This window comes from Epinephelus fuscoguttatus, linkage group LG10 (genome assembly GCF_011397635.1).
Source record: "Epinephelus fuscoguttatus linkage group LG10, E.fuscoguttatus.final_Chr_v1".
NCBI lineage: Eukaryota > Metazoa > Chordata > Actinopteri > Perciformes > Serranidae > Epinephelus > Epinephelus fuscoguttatus.
The window spans coordinates 21408528-21430444 of record NC_064761.1 but is presented as its reverse complement, the minus strand read 5'-3'; the positions used below and the strand labels follow the sequence as shown (position 1 = coordinate 21430444).

The 21917-nt window shown below is 41.1% G+C and overlaps 1 protein-coding gene across 1 annotated transcript in view; it reads left to right on the top strand.

The window, feature by feature from the left end:
* The first annotated feature begins 13709 nt into the window (after positions 1 to 13709).
* nr5a2 (nuclear receptor subfamily 5, group A, member 2) overlaps positions 13710 to 21917 on the top strand; it is a 76011-nt gene continuing 67803 nt past the window's right edge. The window contains exons 1-3 of the mRNA XM_049587139.1: positions 13710 to 14428; positions 17494 to 17612; positions 21333 to 21474. Coding sequence (XP_049443096.1) covers positions 14347 to 14428; positions 17494 to 17612; positions 21333 to 21474 — 343 coding nt within the window. The 5' untranslated portion in view covers positions 13710 to 14346. The remainder of the gene's footprint in view (positions 14429 to 17493; positions 17613 to 21332; positions 21475 to 21917) is intronic.

Below are 21917 nucleotides of genomic sequence, written 5' to 3'. Positions count from 1 at the left end.
ACTGGCAAAATCAATTTATTGGAATGAAATCAAGGGAAATCATCATATTTAATGATACAAGTTCACACCACTAATCTGTGCTGTAGCTGTGGTGCACTGTTCACTTTTATAAAAGACACTCTGTTGGAGTAAAAACTGTCGCACAAAAGACCAAGGTTTGCCAACAGTTACAGGACAGGAGTCGATGGTGCAAACACATCTTTTAGATAAACTGAGTGACTCTGTTGTCACGTTAGCAACTGAGCTGAGCTTACCAGTTTGCTAGCTGTTCATAACAAGCTTTCTATCTTTTTCTTGTTCAATAACTTATTTAAAAGAAATTTTGTGCAGTGGTTAACATGTATTTCAGCTAATAGCCTATCACTAGGGGTGTAACGGTACACAAAAATCTCGGTTCGGTATGTACCTCGTTACACAAGTCATGGTTTGTTTTTTGCGGTACAGTAATGAAAAAAATAGACAACTATTAAATATCTTTTACTTATTGGTAACCTTATTAAAACATACCACCACATCAGTTAACTCTTTTTACACATTTTTTGAATGAAACAAATACATATAAAATCCTGCTTTTTCACATTGTTTGAATAGAAATATAAAAGTGAAAAATAAAATCCTGCTGTTTTTTTTTTAACACATTTTTTGAATGAAAAATATAAATATACATTTCTGCTTTAACAGTTTTACTCAATTAAAATAAAAAGTATAATGCAGCTGGTCAGCTTTAAAGCCTGCTCAGATTCAGTTTTACTAGGAACTTACTTAGCTTTCCCACTTTGTTGAAGTGCAGTAAACAAAACATGCTTATATCTAAAGTGCAGCTTAAACAATTTTACTCACCTCCAATGGCGTAGTTTGCACCAGATTGCTCTTTCTAGTCGTGCCGGTTAATGTTCAAACTCGAGTGGTGTTGCTTTAGATGCGTTAGCATGTTAGACGTGTTTCCAAATACATACCCGACCGCTGTTCTGCACTGTCGGCACACTGCTTTTGTTTTGTCAACTTGTTTATTTCCATCTTCGTATTTTACCCTGAACGGAGGACTTAAGGTTTGCGGGTGGGTCTTCAGGTTCGTCAGGCTCACTTGCCATGTTGTCAAAATGCGAGAATGCACTGCACAAAGTGAAAGCGGAGATTTACGGGACTCGGTCCGTCACTCAATTATGTCCGTCGGGGAACTAGATATTTTAAATGGTTCAGTTCGCAAAAACGGAATTAAAATAAAACAAAATAAATTAAAATAATATCCTGCGCCCAATAATTCGGTACAGGGTCGTGCCGAACCGAAAGTCACATACCCAACGGTTCGACACAAATACATATACCATTATGGCCCTACCTATCACATTTAGCAACAACAGATGTCCCCTGATTTTCTGAGTTGTGTCCCGTCCAAACATCCGCTCTGGAGTAAAGAGCCACACTTAAACATATATGTTACCCTTTCTGAGGAGAACAATGCATTGAACTGACATTCCTTTTGCAGCTGTTTTTAGCGTTCACACTCACTCATGGGAACCTCCACCTCAGAGCAGGAATTTCACCTGACGATGCTAACGCTAGCTGCTGTAAACAAACATCCACAGATGAGAGGGTGCAAGGCGCTGATAAGATGTGTGAAGTTATTAATCCATGCATGCATGACAACATAAACACAGACTCTCTCACACACCCACACAAATATTGTACTCCCAGTGAGACTTCACCCTATGGTTTTTGTTGTGACCTTAACACCTGACAGTGGTGGCGTGCACTATTGTTTTCCTGCTGGCTCTTGAAAACAGAAGCTTATACGAAGTAACGAACAATGACTGTTACACGACCTGCTAATGGATCTAGCAGTCGCTCAGTGCTTTGCATGTGCATGTATGTTTGTGTCTGTTTATAGAGCAAAAGAGAGGGACAGAAGAAGGCAGAGAAGATGAGTGTGTGTGTGTGTTTGTGGGGTAGTATTTCTACATGTTAATGCATCTGTGTGTATGGATGGTATTCAAAGCGCCATAACAGGGATTAAGGAAAACATATGGTCTTTAAAGTGACACAACAGCTCTCGGGTCTCAGCATGCATTCCTTTTACAGCGGGACATAACCTGAAATGGGCCGTAGTGTCTGGTATTTGTATTGTGAGTAGGAAAATGCTTTCATATCCTCCTTTTCCGATTAGACAGTCAAGGCATTGGCCTGATGCTCCTTCACAAATCCATTTACAGTCTGTCCAACAGTAGTTGTAAATGGCCCACATTAAAGGAACAAGTAGAGAGGAAGTCAAGGGTCAGAGCTGCAGCAGTCTGACAGTAGATATAACAATTATACCTCTGTTCCGAAAGAAGTGTTTGGAAAAGATCCAAAACGCAGGCAGATTAATTATCATCTTGAACATGCCAAAGTGTGTGTGTCTGTGTCTGTGTGTGTGTGTGTGACGATGGAGAAGTGGTTAGGTTGTGTGAGTCACAGTTACCGCAGCATATATTCCTGGACATTCTCCGAGCATAATGTTTATACTAGGGCAAATTGTATATGTGTGTGTGTGTGTACTTTCTCACACTTCCCTTTCTGAAATTCCATATTTAACATCTCCAACCTTAATTGTTTCTTTCCTTTTTTTTCATCTGATCTTGTCTTCCACTGTCGTTCCGCTCCTTAACTGACAGCCTGGTTTCAATGCTTGTACAATGCACAGTGCAATGAATGCAAATGAAGCACAAGCATGTAACAATAAAACTAGGTTTACTACTTTTTTGGGATGACAAATCCAAAAAGAAACCATCATTTGTGGGGTGGAAGATAACTTGTAAATGGATGGAGATGTACAATCATCTTCAATGAAGAGATGGACAGACCAAGTCTTTTCACAGTTTCGGTTCCTATGAGTTGACACATGTACGTGTATCAAATCTTTTGAACCTTTTTTTTGCAAAATATTGTGTCAGTTTCTCTGTGACAGTCTGTTGTGGCACATGTATGCTCAACAGCTACTTCTCTTTAATTCATTACCAGCTATCATATAGAAGTTTGCATTAATAAAGATAAAAGATTAGTTTTAATGCACTGATTCAGCATCCCACTTGTATGTAGGTAGGCCACATAACTGCTATGCAATGTTACAGAAATGTCACTGACAAATGATCTGTCATTCTCTGAGGGGCGAGCAGCAGACGTCCCAATTACTTCCCCAGCCTTGTACTGCATTTGAGTGGTGTTGGAATAATCTTAAAAATGAGTTCCCGATCATATTTCTTATCTGATCTTTTCCCTTTTCTCTTTGTTATGATCAGTGTGTTGTTTAAATACTCTGATTAATCAAATGTAAAATCTTCTTTGTAGCATCCATGTTGCTTCCACATTACTACTTAAAGGACAACTTCGGTATTTTTCAACCTGGGCTCTATTTCCCCATGTGTATGTGTGCATATGATTCATAGGTACACCTCGTTCTAAAATTGGTTCAGTACTGAGGGAGGCGGATGCAACCGGGAGCCGCGAAACAAGCTAAAACGGTAACAGGGGCAAATGTCCCGTATAAGTTTGCATATTAAAAGTGCTTTATTCGCCACTGACCGGTTCAGATCATGAGTGCTATCTCTGTAAATAGCATACTAGTCTTTCCCTTACCTCTGGGCTGTGACGTCATCTTGCAAGAGCTTTGCTCCACTGTGTCTGTAGCTCTCTCTACTCGTGGGACAGCCGTTTTCTTGAGGAAGAGGTGTTTCGGGATTGGATGTCTTCTCTTCTTCGGCTGGCAGTAGTCATCTTGGGAGAGTGAGCACTGCAGACCTGATGGTCTGCAAGGCGCAGTGTCTGGACAGGAGTGTTAGCATCCATTTGTAGCACAACTAGCCACAACTTCAGCATCTCGCCGTCCAACAAAGGCAGCCTATGAAAGCTGTACGGGGTGTTGCGCGACATCCTGTTCTTGCATTCGGGAAAAAGGCCTGTTAATTTGAGCACTCCAAAAACTCCGGTAACACTCCAGGTGGTAGCACGTAAAAGACTCCGTCCCAAACTCTGACTCTTCTAGCGTAACACACACACTTCATACACACATACTCACTTACAGTACCCAGCGGGGCAGCCCTCCCCCTCTCTGCTCCAACACTGACTGACAGCTGACTCCACTCATAGCACTCATAGCACTGGCGATCTGAACCGGTCAGTGAAAAAGCACTTTTAATGCGCAAACTTATACGGCATGTATTTGCCCCCATTACCGTTTTAGCTTGTTTCACGGCTGCCGGCTGCATCTGCCTCCCTCAATACTGAACCAATTTTAGAACGAGTTGTACCCATGAATCATACGCACATATACACATGGGGAAATAGGGCCCAGGTTGAAAAATACTGAAGTTATCCTTTAAAGCTCATGAACACACTGAAGTTGTAAAAAAAACCATCCGAGGAGCAACTGAATGCACGCTTTGCCTTGGTTGGCGGAGATCCCAACTCCAGTCTGATTTAATCGCACTGGCTCGTTCATTTAGTGCCTCTCCTGCACAATGTTACTGCAAACAACAAAATGAGCAGCAGGAAAAGGATTGCAATTTTGGTAGCAGGCTGTTCGAGTTTAAGTGCTAAGCTAAACGCTCTAATGCTACTCATGTAACATAGCCACACGTTATTTTGTCAGGTATTCCAGGCAAACGAGGGTGAGTATGTTTTCGGATGTACAATAAACACCTTATTTTCTCTACACTATGTAAAGTACATAATTTACATTTTAAAAGTAAAGAGCCCATGCTTGTACGTAGGCAAGCCATTTAAGCCCAGCAGATGTTACAGAATGTGATTTGACTGTACTGATTTGCTGTTACTCCTGGGCAAGCAACAGACGTCCCACTTTGAGAGAACAGTTCATTCTGTCCATTCAGTGAGTGTAGCTGCTAGGCTGTCTGAACTCCAGTCCAATTCAATCGCTTACCATTCACTCACTTTAGCAGGTGGCATTAGCAGCACCCTCTGGCCCCGTTTCCACCAAACACTTTCAGTATGGTACCTTTGGAACCAAAAGTAACCCTTCAGACAGGGTACCTAGACCCTAGGAGTTGTTGTAACTCACTGCTCCGTCCAGCACTCACTGTATTTCCTCCTTTATCACTCTGTACCTCGTTTATCGTCCACAAAACGGGGTTGCACGCTGACATTTTCAGAACAAAATAGAGCAAGCTGCAGTGAGTCTCTCTCCATGGGATATTTAAAAATAGTGGGTTTTTGTATTTAGTCCTTCTCAGGCAAGCTCAGGGGTTTAGTGCTGCTGGAGCCCACAGGAACAACATTCCACAATGCTTTTTTTTTTCAAGTAAGGATTAGAATATATGCAGTTCATATTATCTGTTCGAAAGTAATATATATTTTGTAACGCCTGAAGATCCATTCATTACTAAAAGTCTATGTCATCCGAGAGAGTCACAGCTCCACCTTTTAGTACCAGATCTGTGTGCTAGGTACCCCAACAGAGGGGTGACCAAAAATGGGGACGGTACGTAATGATTCCATTGGTACCATCCACAACTTTACAAAGTGGAAATGGAAAAAAAAAGCGTACCAAACTGAACTGAACCATACTGCAGTGCTTGGTCAAATAGGGGCTTATGATAACAGCGAGTGAGCAAGTGAGAAAGGTCAGGGATTCGTGAGGACTCAATTCAACAGGCTGGCCCAGTTCATTCATTTTTCACCCATTACTTTTTCAAAACTGTTGCTCTCACTTTCCATTTTCAATGTGTTACAATCTCATAAAAGATTTCCCTCAGCCTCCTAATGAAAGTCACCTGGTATCAGAGATATATGTCATTCTCATACCCTGGTGCCAAAGTCCACAAATGAACAATCCAACTTGTAGTCATTGCGTATTTATGCATGTTTTGAGATAATTTGATGCCGTTCCATGTTCATATGGTTATGTAACACACAGATGGGTGACGAAATATCTTAGTAAGGGCCACCGCAAGATGCCAAAACAGATCAATGAGTGCACTTTGGCACTGGGATGATATACTGTTATTCCAAAACATATTCCCTCATTTGATGTTTTAATGATGGTGGTGGGGATTGCTGTCTATTATGTCAGTCTAAAATCTTCCATGAGTGTTCAACTGGTTTTGAGATCTGGTGATTATGAGGGCAATAAAATATGATTCACATCTTTGTACTTATCAAAATGCTCAAGAACTTTATGTGTCCCATATGGAAATGTGCATTTGCTATGTACCTCCACTCATTCCTGTTTTTTGTCACTTATTTCTCAGAGTGATTCTGAGTTTGAATCTGCATCCGCCAGTAGCGTTTGAACCCATAGAAGCCTCCTCTCTTCTCTTACTTCTGCTCTTCTGTTCCCTACTACCCCTCCCCCGCGTCCTCCAATCCGTGAGAGATGTTAGTGGGACATTTAGCTCCGTGTAGATCTTCTTCTCTCGTCCTCTTCTCCTCTCCCCTCCTTCTGTCAGAAGCATTAAATGACAGCCCTCTGTTCCCTCCCCCCCTTCCTATGATGGTCTCCTTTTGCCTTCCACTTTTTCTTTGCCATCCCTTTTGCCATCCCTCACTCCAATATGATTGACATTTCATCAGACATGAGGAAGTACCAAGCCTTGACCCGCTCTATGTCACAGTAGCCCATAGTATTTTTAATAACCTCCTATCGCCTGCCTGCGTCATTCCACTCCATTAACCAGCTGCTATGTGTAGCATATTTTAAAGATGAATACATCACTGTCAAATTAATTGCGATACCTTTCATTAAGTACTATAAACAAAAAATAGCTTGAACGGCACCTTCTCTCTGTCGTGTGTCGTAAAGGAATTATTTTTGCAAAGTAAGACCTATTGTTGGGCTCCAAATGTAAAGTGAGATCCAGTAGGATCCTTAAAATGTCTGGTCCTGCAGTGTTTGTGTCAGATATTCTTGAATCTAGCGTGTGTTTCTGTGAGACCTCACATTCGAGCACACAGATGCCAATCAAGCTTGAAAATATTCTGGATACATGTTTATCATTTATATATTTATATCCCTCTTTTTACTTTTGCATGGGGTATAAATCATTAAAATGTCTGTGCACGTGTGTTCTCCGGCTCACCTCACTTTTATGTTTTCTCGGCCGTTTGACATGGAGATAACCAAGCCCCTCAGACAATATCGGCGTCCTTCCACTTTAGGTTGTCAGCGGCAAACTGAAACCTCTTTACACAAACATGCATGCACACACAAATGCCCACTACTCTCTTTCGTCAAAAGGCCCAGTCTTTGTTTGATCCCTTGTGAGGTTTATCTCCTAAGCCCAAATGTCAACACTTGCTGTTGACTGACTCGGTTTCCTCCGATAATCCAGCGACTGTCCACAGCCTAAGACCTGGAGACCAGCAGGTAACAGCAGTTGACCTGGGGCATAATAGAAAGTCAAAGGGATACTAGAAATACTGAGGAATTAGGGAGTGACAAACAGAAACGAGGCAGGAGCATCATGCAGGAATTAAGCCCACACTTAGCTTAATATGAATATGCATCATTTCCTTTCCATTTCAACCATCTTGCCACAGAAAGTCAGTTTTCACAACCAAGAAATAAGCTGCCTGAAAATGCTCTTTAGAGAAGATAAATCTAAACTCCAGGGCAGACATCATGAAATACTGTGTAGCAACAAGACAATCTTGTGTCACCTCTGCAATACAGATGTTGTCATTGATCTGTACTGTGTGTTTATGTTGTCGGACAACTTTATAATGGGATGTTATCAGTGGTCTTGGAATTACTGTTCACCCAACAGGTAACACACACGAGCCACACTAGAGAAACACTATTTTATACCATAGACTGTATACAATAATATCAGGATGTCACTCATTGGTTTGTGGATTCCCACTTTGAAGCCAAAAGTTAAACTGTCGGCCATCGCCATCTTGGACTTTTGGAGCCAGAAGTGACCATATTTGGACAAGAGGGTGGAGCTGTGGAGGAGCAAAGGATAGATCTGACTCATAGACTGTAGTGACACCTCACAGACGTCCTGTCACTCAAAGTGTCCCTGCCTTTAATCATGCATAAGTTTAAACCTTAATAAAATGAAAATGTGTGTTACATAGAATTAACCCTGTACAGTTGTCGTGAAGAGGGAAATTGAGCGTGGTCTCAATCCAAAGTTGTCGAAATCCGGCACTTGGGCAGTGACTTGTGGCGTCAGAAACCAATGAAAAAAGCCATCCTTTAACACTGGCATGATACGCAGCTGTTTGCCGTTATAGATTAATGCCACAGGGTGGCGTCAGGGAGTACGCAGTGGGACAAAGACTATAGTTAAAGGCGCTGTATGTAAGAATGTGGCCAAAACGGTTACTGCACTCAAATTCAAAATACTGCCGCGAGTTGTGTTCACCCCCCCTCCCCTACAGATTCAAGGTTGCTGGACAGCAGCACGCTGGAGACTGATTTGTTTGCCCACAGGTGGCTGCCGTGGCAGGGCTGCATCGCCGCGTCCTTGATCTTCGGTTTTCCAGCGGACCGTTCAAGCAAGTCTGGCTTCTCTGCTGCTAACGCTGCTGCCGGGATACAGCTGAGGAGGAGCCGGCTGCTAATGCTAATGAAACTGTAACTGATGCTGAGACTCTGACTGCGTGACTGGTAGACGGCGGTGGTTGGTGCAACAGGCCAAAACACAAATTCAAAACATAAACATGATTTGCAGACTGTAAAAAAATTTTTTAAATGCAAATATTCTGGCTGTACTATTGTCGGTGAGATCAGTATGTTATATGAACATTATTCCTTAGTCTCTGTGACATATTAGGAGGATTTTATGACTATTTGCGTTATATTTCTTACATATAGCTCCTTTAAGGCAGTAAAAGTCCAACTGGGGTGGGTGGGAGGGGTAGTGGATGGGTCCAACAACCAACTTCCACCCGAGAGAGGTGTTTGCGTCCCGTAAGATTCAAAGCCAAACCCTGTTCTTTTTTCCTAAACCTAACCATCTGTGTTTGTGGTTGAAGGCAAAAAAACGTCAATTTGCGGTATTGTAGGACGTTTATTTTGAAAGAGACTGTATATCAACGTTAAATTTCCTGTGAAAATGGAAGTGTAGTTTGAAAGAAGACAATGCATGTAACAGGCAGAGCAGGACACGGTATCCCAGAATGTCAGCAACCAACGCACCCAAGGAACTTTGCACATCATATGTGGACGTGGAAAGTCCATGACTAAACGTCAATATGTGATGAATGAGATTGTGTTGGGATATTAGCCATAGAGAGCAAAACCATTTTTTGGACCAGGCTATAAACATGTTTATTTCTGCTGTAAAGTCATGTATATCAACATGGGGGTCTATGCAGATTGACTTGCTTCTGGAGCCAGCCTCTAGTGGCCATTCAAAGAACTGCAGTGTTTGGCACTTTCCCATTGGCTTCATTTTTTGCCCCCGGGAGTTGCCGCTTGTTTTTAACTTGGATATTTAGGAACTGAGCTACATCTGTCCCATACTTTACCAGCTGATAGCTATAATGCAAAACTTTACTGTTTGTCAACCACAAGAAGAAAAAAAAACAATGGTGGACAAAATCTGCACTCTTTATTTCACACTGAGATCAACCGAAGCTAGAAAGATCTATCCCGCACTACTGTTCCACAATGACTGAAGCATCTTCTCAGTCTTTCTTTTGTTTGTTTGTTTTTGCTGCAAACTCTGCTGTCATCAACCTCAACAGCCACAGCTCTGATAAACCCACAGTATGTAACCTGCTTAGCACCAAACAGCAGACAGACATAGTTAGTGATTAGCTCTTGAGCATAGTGGAGTGTTTGGCAGCTTAAAGGTCCAGTGTGCAAGATTTTGTAGCATCTCACACACTGGGCCTTTAAGAGCAAGATATTTTTCACAGGAATGGGTGAGTTAAAGGAGCTAAAAGGAAAGTGAATATTAGACTTCTATTCATCAGGAGGGCAGAAACAGGACTCAGAATGGCTGATAATGTTGCTTTGAGACCGCTGGATGTGTTAATATGAAAAAGTTTCTCAACACATTTGCATCATGACAATACGTTAATGTTATGTTTACAGCTTGTTGCAGAGCCCCCAAGTGGCCAAAAAATTAGTTAACGCCATTATAAGTTTTCCACTTTGTTTTGTTATATACTTTTACAGACACTATATTGAAGACATGGTATTATACGTTTTGCTCCACTAATTTAATTTGTATGTATTTTGTACAGTTTAAACTACAAAGCAGAACTCTGCTGCTTCCTTTTATCATTGTCTTGTGTTTAGATCAGTCACGCTAGTTTGTGTCACATCGTCACCTTCTTTGTTTTGTTTTATGAGTCGTTGCTCTGCATGCAGGGTCCTGCAGTATTTTTAGAGCCAGTGACTGTTTACATTACGTCCTCAACACAGAAAACAGAGGTGTGTGTGTGTGTGTATGTGTTTGTATGTCTGTTTGTGTATGTGTGTGCTGGGGGGGCTGGATAGGTGATTTCCTGGATATGAATAGCGAGTGTGTGTTGATTATAATTTAATGATGCTTGTGTGTGTGTGTGTGTGTGTGTGTGTGTGTGTGTGTGTGTGTGTGTGTGTGTGTGTGTGTGTGTGTGTGTGTGTGTGTGTGTGTGTGCATGTGTGTGCGTGTGTGTGTGTTACAATTTCAAGGCTATTGTTATTTGATCAGAACAAATCAGTCATACATGCAGATATACACTCACACAAATGAGCACACACACACACACACACACACACACACACACACATACACATACACACAAACCAGCATGGCTGCACATGTCCCCATTAGGTATCCATATGATAATACACACACACAATTTCACACACAATGCATAGGAGTTCCTCATTAGATTAAAATAATAGACAATGTGCTTGTGCTTTAATCACCTAGTGCATGTAAACACAATAGTTTTTATTAGTTTTTACAGCCAGCAGTGTGTGTGTGTGTGTGTGTGTGTGTGTGTGTGTGTGCGCCAATCAGATAAATGCAAACCTGGAAGTGAAACGTGGCTGACGATTAGTCCAAAGTTTGAGTAACTGTGTCGGCGTGACTTGGCTTCTCTTTTGATGTGACTCTAACCACCTGAAACAGTGAACTGTCGCAAAGTCAATAAAGTACCACCTGAGAACCTATAGGTGTCTCTGTCTCTGTCTGTCTGTCTTTCAATCTTTGTGTTTCAATTCAGTTTTTTCAATTATTGATTGCATTTATGAATAACCAAAAGCCTCGTGCTCTCCACACTGCTCCTGTGTTGTCGGTGTTTTTGTGTTTGAACCTTTTGACCTGTCTTTTATGCTTCCCTTCTTCCTGTGTGCCTCATTACATTTTACCACAGCACCCTCTCTCTGTCTCTGTGTCTCTCCATACAGGTTAATCATTCCAGCACTGCTATCTTGCCAGAGAAGGTCTTATCAGCCTTTGTGTCATTTTATAACCTAACCTGCATTCCCCCCCACCCCCACCCCCCCTCCACTCTGAGCCTCCCACCCCTTACTTGTCCTCCCCCTTGTCATTCCCTGACTCCGCCCCCTGCTGCCTGCAAGTAACCCTTCTTTAACCAATCACACCCCAGCATTATAAGTATGTTGCTGATTGGTGGAACCTTCTGCACCCTGTCAACATTGTAGCTGATGTGCTGCTCAGCAAATGATGATAAAAAAAGACTCTGTATCAGTGTGTTTATTTGAAGGGAGATTGGGTGGCTACTGACACTGGAATAAAGAGGATAATTCAGTTGTTTTTAATATAAAAGTTCACAGAAGTTTATTTTATTCTCTTTAGTATGTTGTTTTCTTTTTATAATGTATTGTGATTAAATGCTTTGCAACCAACTTGTTTGACTCTTCTGCTGCAAGAACAGAGATGAATGTGTGGAGGAATTTATTTCACAGGGGTGAAAATAAAGAAATTTGAGAGGGAACTATATTCTATGTTAACAGAAACATTTATTACTATTTAATTTAAGTGATGATAGAATGGTGCCCCAGTTATACAAACATTCAAATTGTATTAAATTGACTGAAATAGAGTCTGCATCATATGAGGATATTTGAAAAGAGAAGACAAACACAGTCTCCCATTATATCGTGGCACCATTTATAGATTACCAAAGTTTCATAACGTATTATGGAAACATAATAAACTGTATTTAACTGATGCTGTAGAAATTAAATGCAACAGGTCAGGCTGAGTTCAGACAAAGCCTGAGGTTTTAGACTTGTAACCAAAATTCTAAATATTTTTGGCTGCACTTTTCCTCATTTTCAATAAAAGTTAGGAAGAATAGGCGGGTTATATCGGGTGGGTATGACGTGAGTGCGGTAGTGCGCCATAAGTACTGAAAAAAGAAACTGAACGAAACTGATTCAGTAGAATATTTCACTTGGAATTTAAAATTTGCGCTTGCAAATGAAAGAAACAATAAAAAAGAAAAAGAAATGCGCAGAGGAATTTATTCAAAGACTGAAAACAAAGTCCAGTAGGAAAAAAAGTCATTTAAGGTACTATTGGTTTGCTCCCCGAACTGTGCTCGGTGTTGTATTTCCCTCTTATATCACTATAATACCATTATTCTATAGGTTGATATTAAAGCCTTAAAATATGTAATTCCCTGTGGTGTGTGTGTGTGTGTGTGTGTGTGTGTGTGTGTGTGTGTGTGGAGCGCGCCCTCTGCGACCCTTCAGGTGTTCAGGTGTGTGTGTGACTTTTCTGTGTCCCCCCTCTACCGATGATAAGGTAACACTGTGCCAAACTAAAATAAGTGTCTGTGTGGAGCGTGTGCATAGGGGGGATTTATGGAGACGTAGACGCATAATTAATATATTTTTTGTCTTTGTGTATTTAATTTGGAATAGGCTAAACAGCCCGAGCCTGACGTCAGATCGCTAATTGATCCCTGCTCAGCCAATTACCGATAATAATTCAGAGGCAAAGGTATAATTTATAGAGTAAGGGGGATGATTTGATCCGAGAATAAAGGCCGTTTTGAGCCTGAGGCCGGTGCTGCTCACGTTTTCCACCAAATTGAACAAACAAACCCAAAAGCTGCTGATGCTACAGAGGGCATGTTGCTTTTTTAAATTTATGTGCTGAAATTTGTATGCCCCTTACCTGCGTGATAAAATGATAAAATAATGATAGTCCTCTTAAGGAAAGAAAGAAAGAAAGAAAGAAAGAAAGAAAGAAAGAAAGAAAAACAGAACGGTGTTACCTTTTTATTTGATTATATATTATGACTTTTAATGATCAGTGGGGCCATTATGACAGAAGCAGAGAACATGGTGCTAAAACTGATAATTGAGGTTAACTAAATATTGCAATAAAATATATGCAAACGACATGTAAAGATCAAGGATGTTATAAAATAACACAACTTTGCATCATTGAATCGTGCCCGTTCGCATGCATGTGTGCGTGCGTGCATGCGTGCGTGCGTGTGCTGCCGTACGCTCCTGTTCTAACACGCTCCCAACCCACATACCTCGCGCGCTGCCTTTGCGCTCCGTGCGCTCATGGGGAGTCTGCCCTCACATGCAGTTGCATCACCTCGCTTGATTTCCTTGTTCTCCCTGCGCTTTTAAAGTCCATCATTAACGGGGATTAAACAGCTGAGATTTCGGAGAGATGGAACTGGAGGGTTTGAGGCGATGTTTCCCGGTCTCCTCGCCTGATTGGATCGGGCAGAGATGATGTCAGACGACCGCATGCGCCCCGGATTGGAGAGAGAGGAGTAAACAAAGCCGCGAGGAGGAGGAGGAGGCGGAGGAGAGGTCTCCACATCTCCAGACAGTCCGACCGACACACCGAATCCGACTTTACGCACAGGACGGGGCGGCCCCGGTGGCGCGTTCTCGTCTGCTAACGGCTCAAAGTTACATTGAGGGTCCCACTTTAATGCGTGACGCGCGAAAAATATACTTTTGGAAAAGCTAAAGGGAAACTTACTATCGTCTTTTAATCCGGACGCTGTGCAGTTTTCTCGTGTGAGTGGGAGACAGATTCCCTAACTCAGCGCGCAACTCCTCCTTAATAAGTATCGAAGGAATCACTCTTCTGTGTTTATTTTTGCTCTTCTGTGCGCAGATGCAATTTTGAGAAACTAAATAAGTGAAGTTAAAACAGAGCAGACACGCACCGGCTATGCAGCCCGGTCGCTTGAAGACAGTCTGAATCGTTTGAATCAGACTTCACATTCGGAACATGGTCCGATAATTGGAAGACAGACAGAGACAGAAAGTAAGAATTAAAGAGCTTAAAAAAAGACATTTTGGACACTTTGAGATCTGTTTGGGGGGACATCCGCCTCTGACGTCCAGGTGTCCCGCCGAGCGGTGCGGAGTCTCCAGCTCAGGCCGGCAGCGCTGACATGCTACCCAAAGTCGAGACTGAATCCCTGGGACTCTCTCGATCGTATGGAGAACAAGGGCGCGTGCCAAGGAATATGCAAGGTAAGAACTGTCATTCATTTTAATCTTGTACAAGACTACAAGGCAGATGCACTTCCAGCTGCGTAGATTTACGGAGCGTTATCGGTGTGGAAGTCCTCAGTGCGTGCCTCAATGTCACCAAAACTTTTGAACACGCTTATAACCAACACATTTCTGCGCTAATGTAGGACAGTGACTGCTGATAGAGCCAATATAGACTATTACTGTGTGATGAACGTGTTAAATTATCAAACATGTGGAGGTCATTAGTTTTTTTTTGGAGATTTTGGAATTTATGGTCAGGGGACAAGATCCTGTTATTTTCTCTTAGTCTTAACTCTGATAAAATAATGAAAGCATTAATGCAGATCAAACCTGGACACACGTTTCTAAGGTCTGGCTCGCGATCAGACAGTGATTATACCCAGCTGTCACTCACGCTGGAAGTGTGCAGACGCCTGGTGCGTAAAAGCGGTGAGACAGAGCAGCTGAGATGTGTGTATTTAACTTTTTAATTTCTGTGGTTTCAGAATGAAGCACTCCACTTCGCCTTAGCAAAATATGCAGAATTGGATCGTGATTTTTATTTTACTGCATGCGGACAGAAATTAAGACAGTGTTGCTGATCATTTATCAAAGAGAGCAAAACTGTGGAACATAAATTTAGAGAGTCTATTTAGTGATTTGCCCCACTGCCAAAATTTGACCTCGGGACTGTAAACTTTATTCCTGGTCTAATTAACACTATATAGGCTTTGTAAAATGGTCGCAATTGTGCAAAAAAATAATCTAAATGAATTTATATTTTATTGTGTTCCTAACATTTTTTTGTTATGCAATTTTAAAGAAATGGCCTGAAAATGATTGCAATTTCAAAATCAGGGAACCAAAATAAAAACTGGCACCAAATATGATGCTATACTCATGTATGCATTTTTTCATCTAAGTCTTTACGAATAATATCAAACATTTAGATGCTTTCAGTGCTTGCATGTGCGAAATTAGGTTTATATTTGTTTTTTAATTCTGCAACTTTCATTGAGGGAAAAAATGATTGGGCATAATTATCAAAATCCCCAGCGGCATACATAACAATATATTTTTTCTTCATCTGTTTCTACAAAATACACACACAGCAGGGAAGATTTAAATAAAAGGGACTGACTCCCTGTGCCAAGGTAAACTCACGTATCCCCCTCACGTCATTTCACAGCAATATAAACGGACAATCAATTAACCCGGTCTTGGTTTATGAGACGCTGATAACATACACTCACAAGACAAGGAGTGGCTTGTTAGCGGAGCCCGTTATCTACTTTTACGCAGGGTTAAAAACAAGGTAGCTCGGACGGGAGGAGGGTTTCTCTTGGAATCATCTGCGTTTTGAGCAAATGTTGGAGCTATTTTTTTGGGAGATTGCATGAACAAGTGACCGTCGAGGGGAGAGCCAGCAGGTGAGATACTGGGTTGACGGGTATGTTCCTGCACCTTTCTAATGCAGTGTGACCTGGACACATTGTTTGTGCACAAACCTCTGCGTGTTTCTAGAGCAGGAATGTGTCTGAACTCAGTTTAGCCACATCTTTACATTAAAGTGGTTAATTAAAATGTAATACATTATGTACAGTTTTAAGGGAGAAAATATCTGGCTTAAACTCAAAAAGAATATTCCTTTATTTGACGACTATTTCCAACTAGAACTACTAATTTATTTTTTATTTACCACGGCAGCATCCACTGCCTGAGTGCAACCGATGCCCTGCTGATGATAATTTTCTTTAGATGTGTCCAAACCTGCAGCTGTCGTGCGTCACGATAACAGGCCCCACAAACGCTCTCCTCCATGCGCTTTAAGGCACAAGAAAGTTCGGAAATGGAGTTGGCTTTGAGCTTCTGTGGAAAAAAAAAAAAACGGCAGCTCGGTGGAACTTGTTGCTTCAGCTGGAATATGCAGCGCGGGATCCCAGCAGGGCAACGCGTTAACAAACCAGAAATCATGTCTAATTAAAAGCTCTCAGTGAGCAGATGAGTGGAGTCTGAAGCGGAGCAGTAATATATGTGAAGGCCTTGGAAAGGCGTCTAGTTGACAAAATATTTCCACTTTTACAGCCACATCCACTGAGGGTTTTTTTCCTGTTTGATCCTGGCTGCTTTTTATGATTATAACCATAAATGCTTTTGTAACTGCTGTAAATGTCAGCCTGGGTGTTTGCTCTGCGCTGACACACACAGTCTTATCAATGCAAGGGTTTCTAAAACGCATGGGGGCAAATACATCGCAATAATTATATTAGATTTATATTCAGTCTTAATAAAAAAGAAATGTGAAAATATGCAAGTGGCGTGAAACCCCACTTAATTCTGGTTAATTCTAAATCACAGTAATCAGCTGTATAAAGAAATAATAATGTCAAATTAAACTGACGACTTTTAAATGGACATTTTTTTCCAGCGCAAGCAGGAAGTCACATTTTTTTAAACTAAGAAAACACATTAAAAAAAAAAAAAATCAATTGTCCTCCAGCATTTATTCTCAGAGAGGGAAAAATAATGTTGGTTCAAGTTGATTTTGATATTTCCCCCCCCTCGCCTGCAGAGATAAGGGCTTCTCTGTGTGTCTTCATTTGTCTGTGGGCGGTAACATTTTCTCCTCCAATCCTTAACTCTAATATCTCTCCATTTCCCCCAGCGATTCCACGACTTAGATGTATGCATATTTATGAGGCTCAGTTTCATGCGTTCATATATATATATATATATATATATATATATATAATTTTTTTGGCTCCTGTCTGCAACGAATGCAGAAGAGAGGGCGGCAAAGAGGAGAAATAAATGGTTGCGTCCTTTCAACTCATTCCAAAATCCACTATTCATCGTCTTCCCCCTGCTCAAGATTAAACCTCTACAAGTCCAAGAGAAGTCTCCCCACCAAAAAAAAAAAAAAAAAAAAAAAAAAAATCTCATTCACTTGCGTCGCGTGGACCCCCGCGGTTCACCTTGATGGATGAAAGTGGGCTTTTGGGAAAGAGATTGCTCAGCACTGAAAATAGTCTCCTCTCTGTGTGTCCGTGTCTCATCCTCAGCCCCCCAGTTAAAAATGATGGACTACTCCTATGACGAAGACTTGGACGAGATGTGTCCCGTGTGCGGAGACAAGGTTTCAGGCTATCACTACGGACTACTGACCTGCGAGAGCTGCAAGGTTAGTGCCCTCATTCCACACTCCCCAGTGTGAAACCATTACACTGTATTACAATAATATTGTGTGCGCATGGTGACCTTCCTGTATCTGCTTTGATATCTAAAATATTCTTAGTGGCTAAAATTGTTTTTGGCTGTGAGGTCTCAATTATAGCTGCCTAATTAATGGTGGTAATAGGAAGTTTCTGCAGTGCATCAAAGCCTGACAGTAGGTTGGAGCATTTTGCTTGTGTGTCTGCAGTGAAGCAAGTTATTTTCCTTGAATATTGCAGACACAGTTTGCGTTGTTCAATACAATTAAAACACACTGCATACATAGTGATACATATGTCTCCACAGCTGCTTATTTCAGTGTATGAGCCTCTCTTTGTGCCGTTATATTTTTGCACACTAGGCATTTAGCCGACATTCTTGTCCACAGCCACTTGCAACAAGTGTAACTGTGCAGTAAATATTCAGTTCCTCGCTATTAATGTTACAGGAAGACCAAAGGTAAAGAGGCCAAGGGTCAAATATTGTTGTGACAATTGGTGTAACAAACTTTTCCTGTGAGTGTCAGGGGATTTTTTAAAGCGGTGAATGTCTTGAAAGAGAAGCAGGCAAAGGGTTTATTTCATTTTTATTTTTGCCACCACTAAACACAGTAGGAGGGGGAGGAGGGTTTCACCCTGGCAGCAAAGTACACACTAATACTGTCTCTGTATGAACAAGCGTGTACCCTACTGTCTAAAACTCTCATCACAAGTTCATTACGCTCACAGCAGCATTGTCTGGCTCCAAAATGTTTCCATGCACAGGCTAATAATGAGGCTACAGCAAAGTAAACTGTTGCTGCTATTATTTTTGAGCTCTATCAACAACCTATTTGTCCCTTGCTGCCTCTTTCCACCGTCCTCCTCAACGCCGAGCTAATAGGCTTCACCCAAGTTTTTTTGTTAGCCCAGTAAAGCTGTCAGCACAAAATTAAGCTAAGACAAATGTCTCTGTGTTAACACTATTCAGTGCAAAAACGCCGCTCGCAGTATTGATGCCACGGCACACATTTCTTGCCTATGTGGTCATTATTCAAAGCAGATGTTATAGATTTTATCCCATATTATGACCTTGAGATGCTAAGCACTTGCTTGAAGGGAGACGTCAGTGGCATCTCTGCTGCTCTGCAGGCTCGTGTTGGAGAGCCAGTCCACAAACACATCTCCCAGTGTGTGTGTGTGTGTGTGTGTGTGTGTGTGCATGCAGTAGATGAAGAAGTCTTTTATGAAGTGCTGTATCCTTGTTGAAACATGAATGATATTGATAATTACCTGAAGCTCATCATTGATTATCTCTAAAATGCAGGCAATCTATTCACTAAAAGTATGATTGTTGGAGCTGGACTGATACATCAGTGTGTTGACATGTTGCAGGCTCATATTGGTATTAAATATCTATCTCCAGTGTAATGGAGGTTTGTCTCTGGCCACAGCTGCGTGAAAACTAGAAGAGAAACCAGTAGTTAGATTTTATTCTTGTTTTTCTGTTAACGTAAAAGCACTGCTGTTTCAGTTTTGTTACGCGCAACCGAAGCAAGATTCATATTCTCTAAATAGTTCATATTTCCTAGTGAGTTTTTATATTTGCAACAACCCTCTACCCTTTTCTTGCACCCCCTGACCTCACCCATGCTTGTACCCTTCAACCCCCGAAATTCAGTTGTGAGTTGGACGCATTTGTTATCAGGGTCGGATGTTTTTTGAGCTTTAGTTGGGTTACCAGTTCTGGGCCGAGAAACACACACACACACATGCAGAAAAAAAAGGAGTGAATCAAGATTTTTTAACCTCCGAAAAAACCCTACCACCTCACACACACACACACACACACACACACACACACACACACACACACACAGCCAGTGTTGGTTCATACTACATACCCTCCCACATAAAGTAAACATGGTACCACATCATACCTGCTGCAATAACAACAACAAGCTGAAACGGGCTTCATGGTCCCCGCTGTACACAAACAGGCTCAATCCCAGCACGCTGGGAGACACTGAGCAAAGTCTAATCCTAAAATACTGACATTACAATCAACTGATATGAAGGTCAAGGGTCAGAGCCACAGTGCGCAGTGGACGTATCAAAAATATATTTAGGATCTGCAGAAGTTTGAGGGAAATAGATAAAATTAGAACATATTCAAACTAGTAAAGAGTGCAGTGATCAGAGGAGATAAAGTGGTGATGTGCATTTTATTTTTCTTGCTTCTTTGTCGGACTTACTGCCCAGAATTGACATGAAGTAAAAGCAGTTTCTTGGTTGCTGTTTTTGTGTTGAAAGAGTGCAGTTTCGTAGGACGGAATTCCAAGGTCAGGAATACCCAATTACTCAGATAATTCATCAAATTAAAATCGGGCTTACTTCTATGAATAGCTTGTGTCTACTTTAAAGCATACCATTTCATATTTCAGTGATGATTTTATGTTTTATGTTATTTGTGACATATTTTTGAGTGAATGAGAAACTTTGCTGTGTATAATGGCAACAGGAATGGGTAAAAGTTGCTTTCAGCAAAGCCTTTCACGAATAAAAATGAGCCTTGACTGATGAGTGTCTTTTCTTGGTTTGAGCTGCCGGTAAAATGAAAGCTTTTCAGTGATGTTGTCCGCTTAATCTCCAGACGTGATGTTGCGTGGTTTTTAAGGCATGTTAGAATCCAGTTTGGTTCAGATATTTATAGCGCATGCTGTGCACTAAATGGAAAATTGGAGAGAAAGTTCTCTCTGAAGCATGGATTTTTTAGCACTGAGAAGTCGATAATCCAAAACCAAGTGCAGAGGAGTTTTTTTTTTTTTTCTTTTTTGCTTGGGACGGATCAGGCAATGCAGATTGTCAATTAAATTTGTGTTTGGTGAGGTATTGACAGAAGCACGTTCTTTTTTTTTTAATATATTTTTATTTTTTTTTTAAAAGACCAGGTTTAAGGATTCTCCTCCCAGGTTATGGATCTAGAATACGTTAATACCATCTTCCCTTCGTTTGATTTTCACTGCTGCTGCCTATAATTAATTCCACGTTGCAGGTATGAATCTCTGTAATCCCGGAACTGTGAATTATGGATATAATTTATTGGATTTTTCTGACTCCTGTGCTCATATTTTTCAATAATTAAGTAGAGAGTTGAAAAGATGCTTTCCCCGTAAAGTCTTCACCTGAATATATTGAGATATTAATAATATTGAGAATAGTAAAGTCATTCTGACAGGACACAAATTAGACTTTATACTCTTTATAAAGTAGTTTATAAGGCAGTAAAACATTAAGTGAGGCAGGTATGTAGATAATTTATTTGTTTAAAGCTCTTCTAAATTAAGGCATAGTGGAAATTTGAATTTATAAATAATTTGTGTGTGCGATTTATGAAAAAGTATCACAAATACTTTGTTTTCAGCTTCAGTATAAAGAAAGAAAAATATTTTAAAAAGACAAAAATTTCCTCCATTTGTATAAAGTGTGTATTAATATATATTCTGCACGTGTGTGTCCGAAAGCATCAGGACATCAATTGGAGTGTAGCTTTCAAAACTTCACCCTGTGTGTGTGTGTGTGTGTCTGTGTGTGTGTGTGTGTATCCATTAAGCCTGTCCCTCTCCATCTGTCTGGGAGTGTGAATGGGCCAATTACCATCGCATTGCAGGGGTCAAGCGGGTTGACGTCTTAATTGGTTCTCTCTGCAGGGCTTCTTCAAGCGCACCGTCCAGAACAACAAGCGCTACACATGTATAGAGAACCAGAGCTGCCAGATTGACAAGACCCAGAGGAAGCGCTGCCCGTACTGCCGCTTCCAGAAGTGCCTCACCGTCGGCATGAAGCTAGAAGGTACAGCAACATGTTTACTTTTTTTTTTTTTTTTTTTTTACAGTTCAGGTGTTTGGCTTATGCCTGAATGACTATGGATCGCATGTTTTGCTGGTGTTTTTGCTTCTGTAATTCAGTGTGTTTATAGCTTAAACACAAGGTTAAAATCAGATATGACCTAAGGAAAGATGTTCAGCAGTGTTTCACAGTGCAGCAGTGGCTGGTGGAAAATGGGTAGCTGTCGAAAGTTTGGGATTTTTCACAACTGATAAAGAAGAAAGTTGTTGCACAAAGGAGGAAGGGTTTCAAACAACCAGTGACTGTAATGGACTGACCTCTGGGATTTTAGTGTCTTGCTCAATGACGGTCAGACAGAACAGATGACTGTAAATGGTACTAAACATGCAGATGTGCAGTAACCAGTGGTGGAGGGAGTATTCGGATACTTTGCTTAAGTAAAAGTA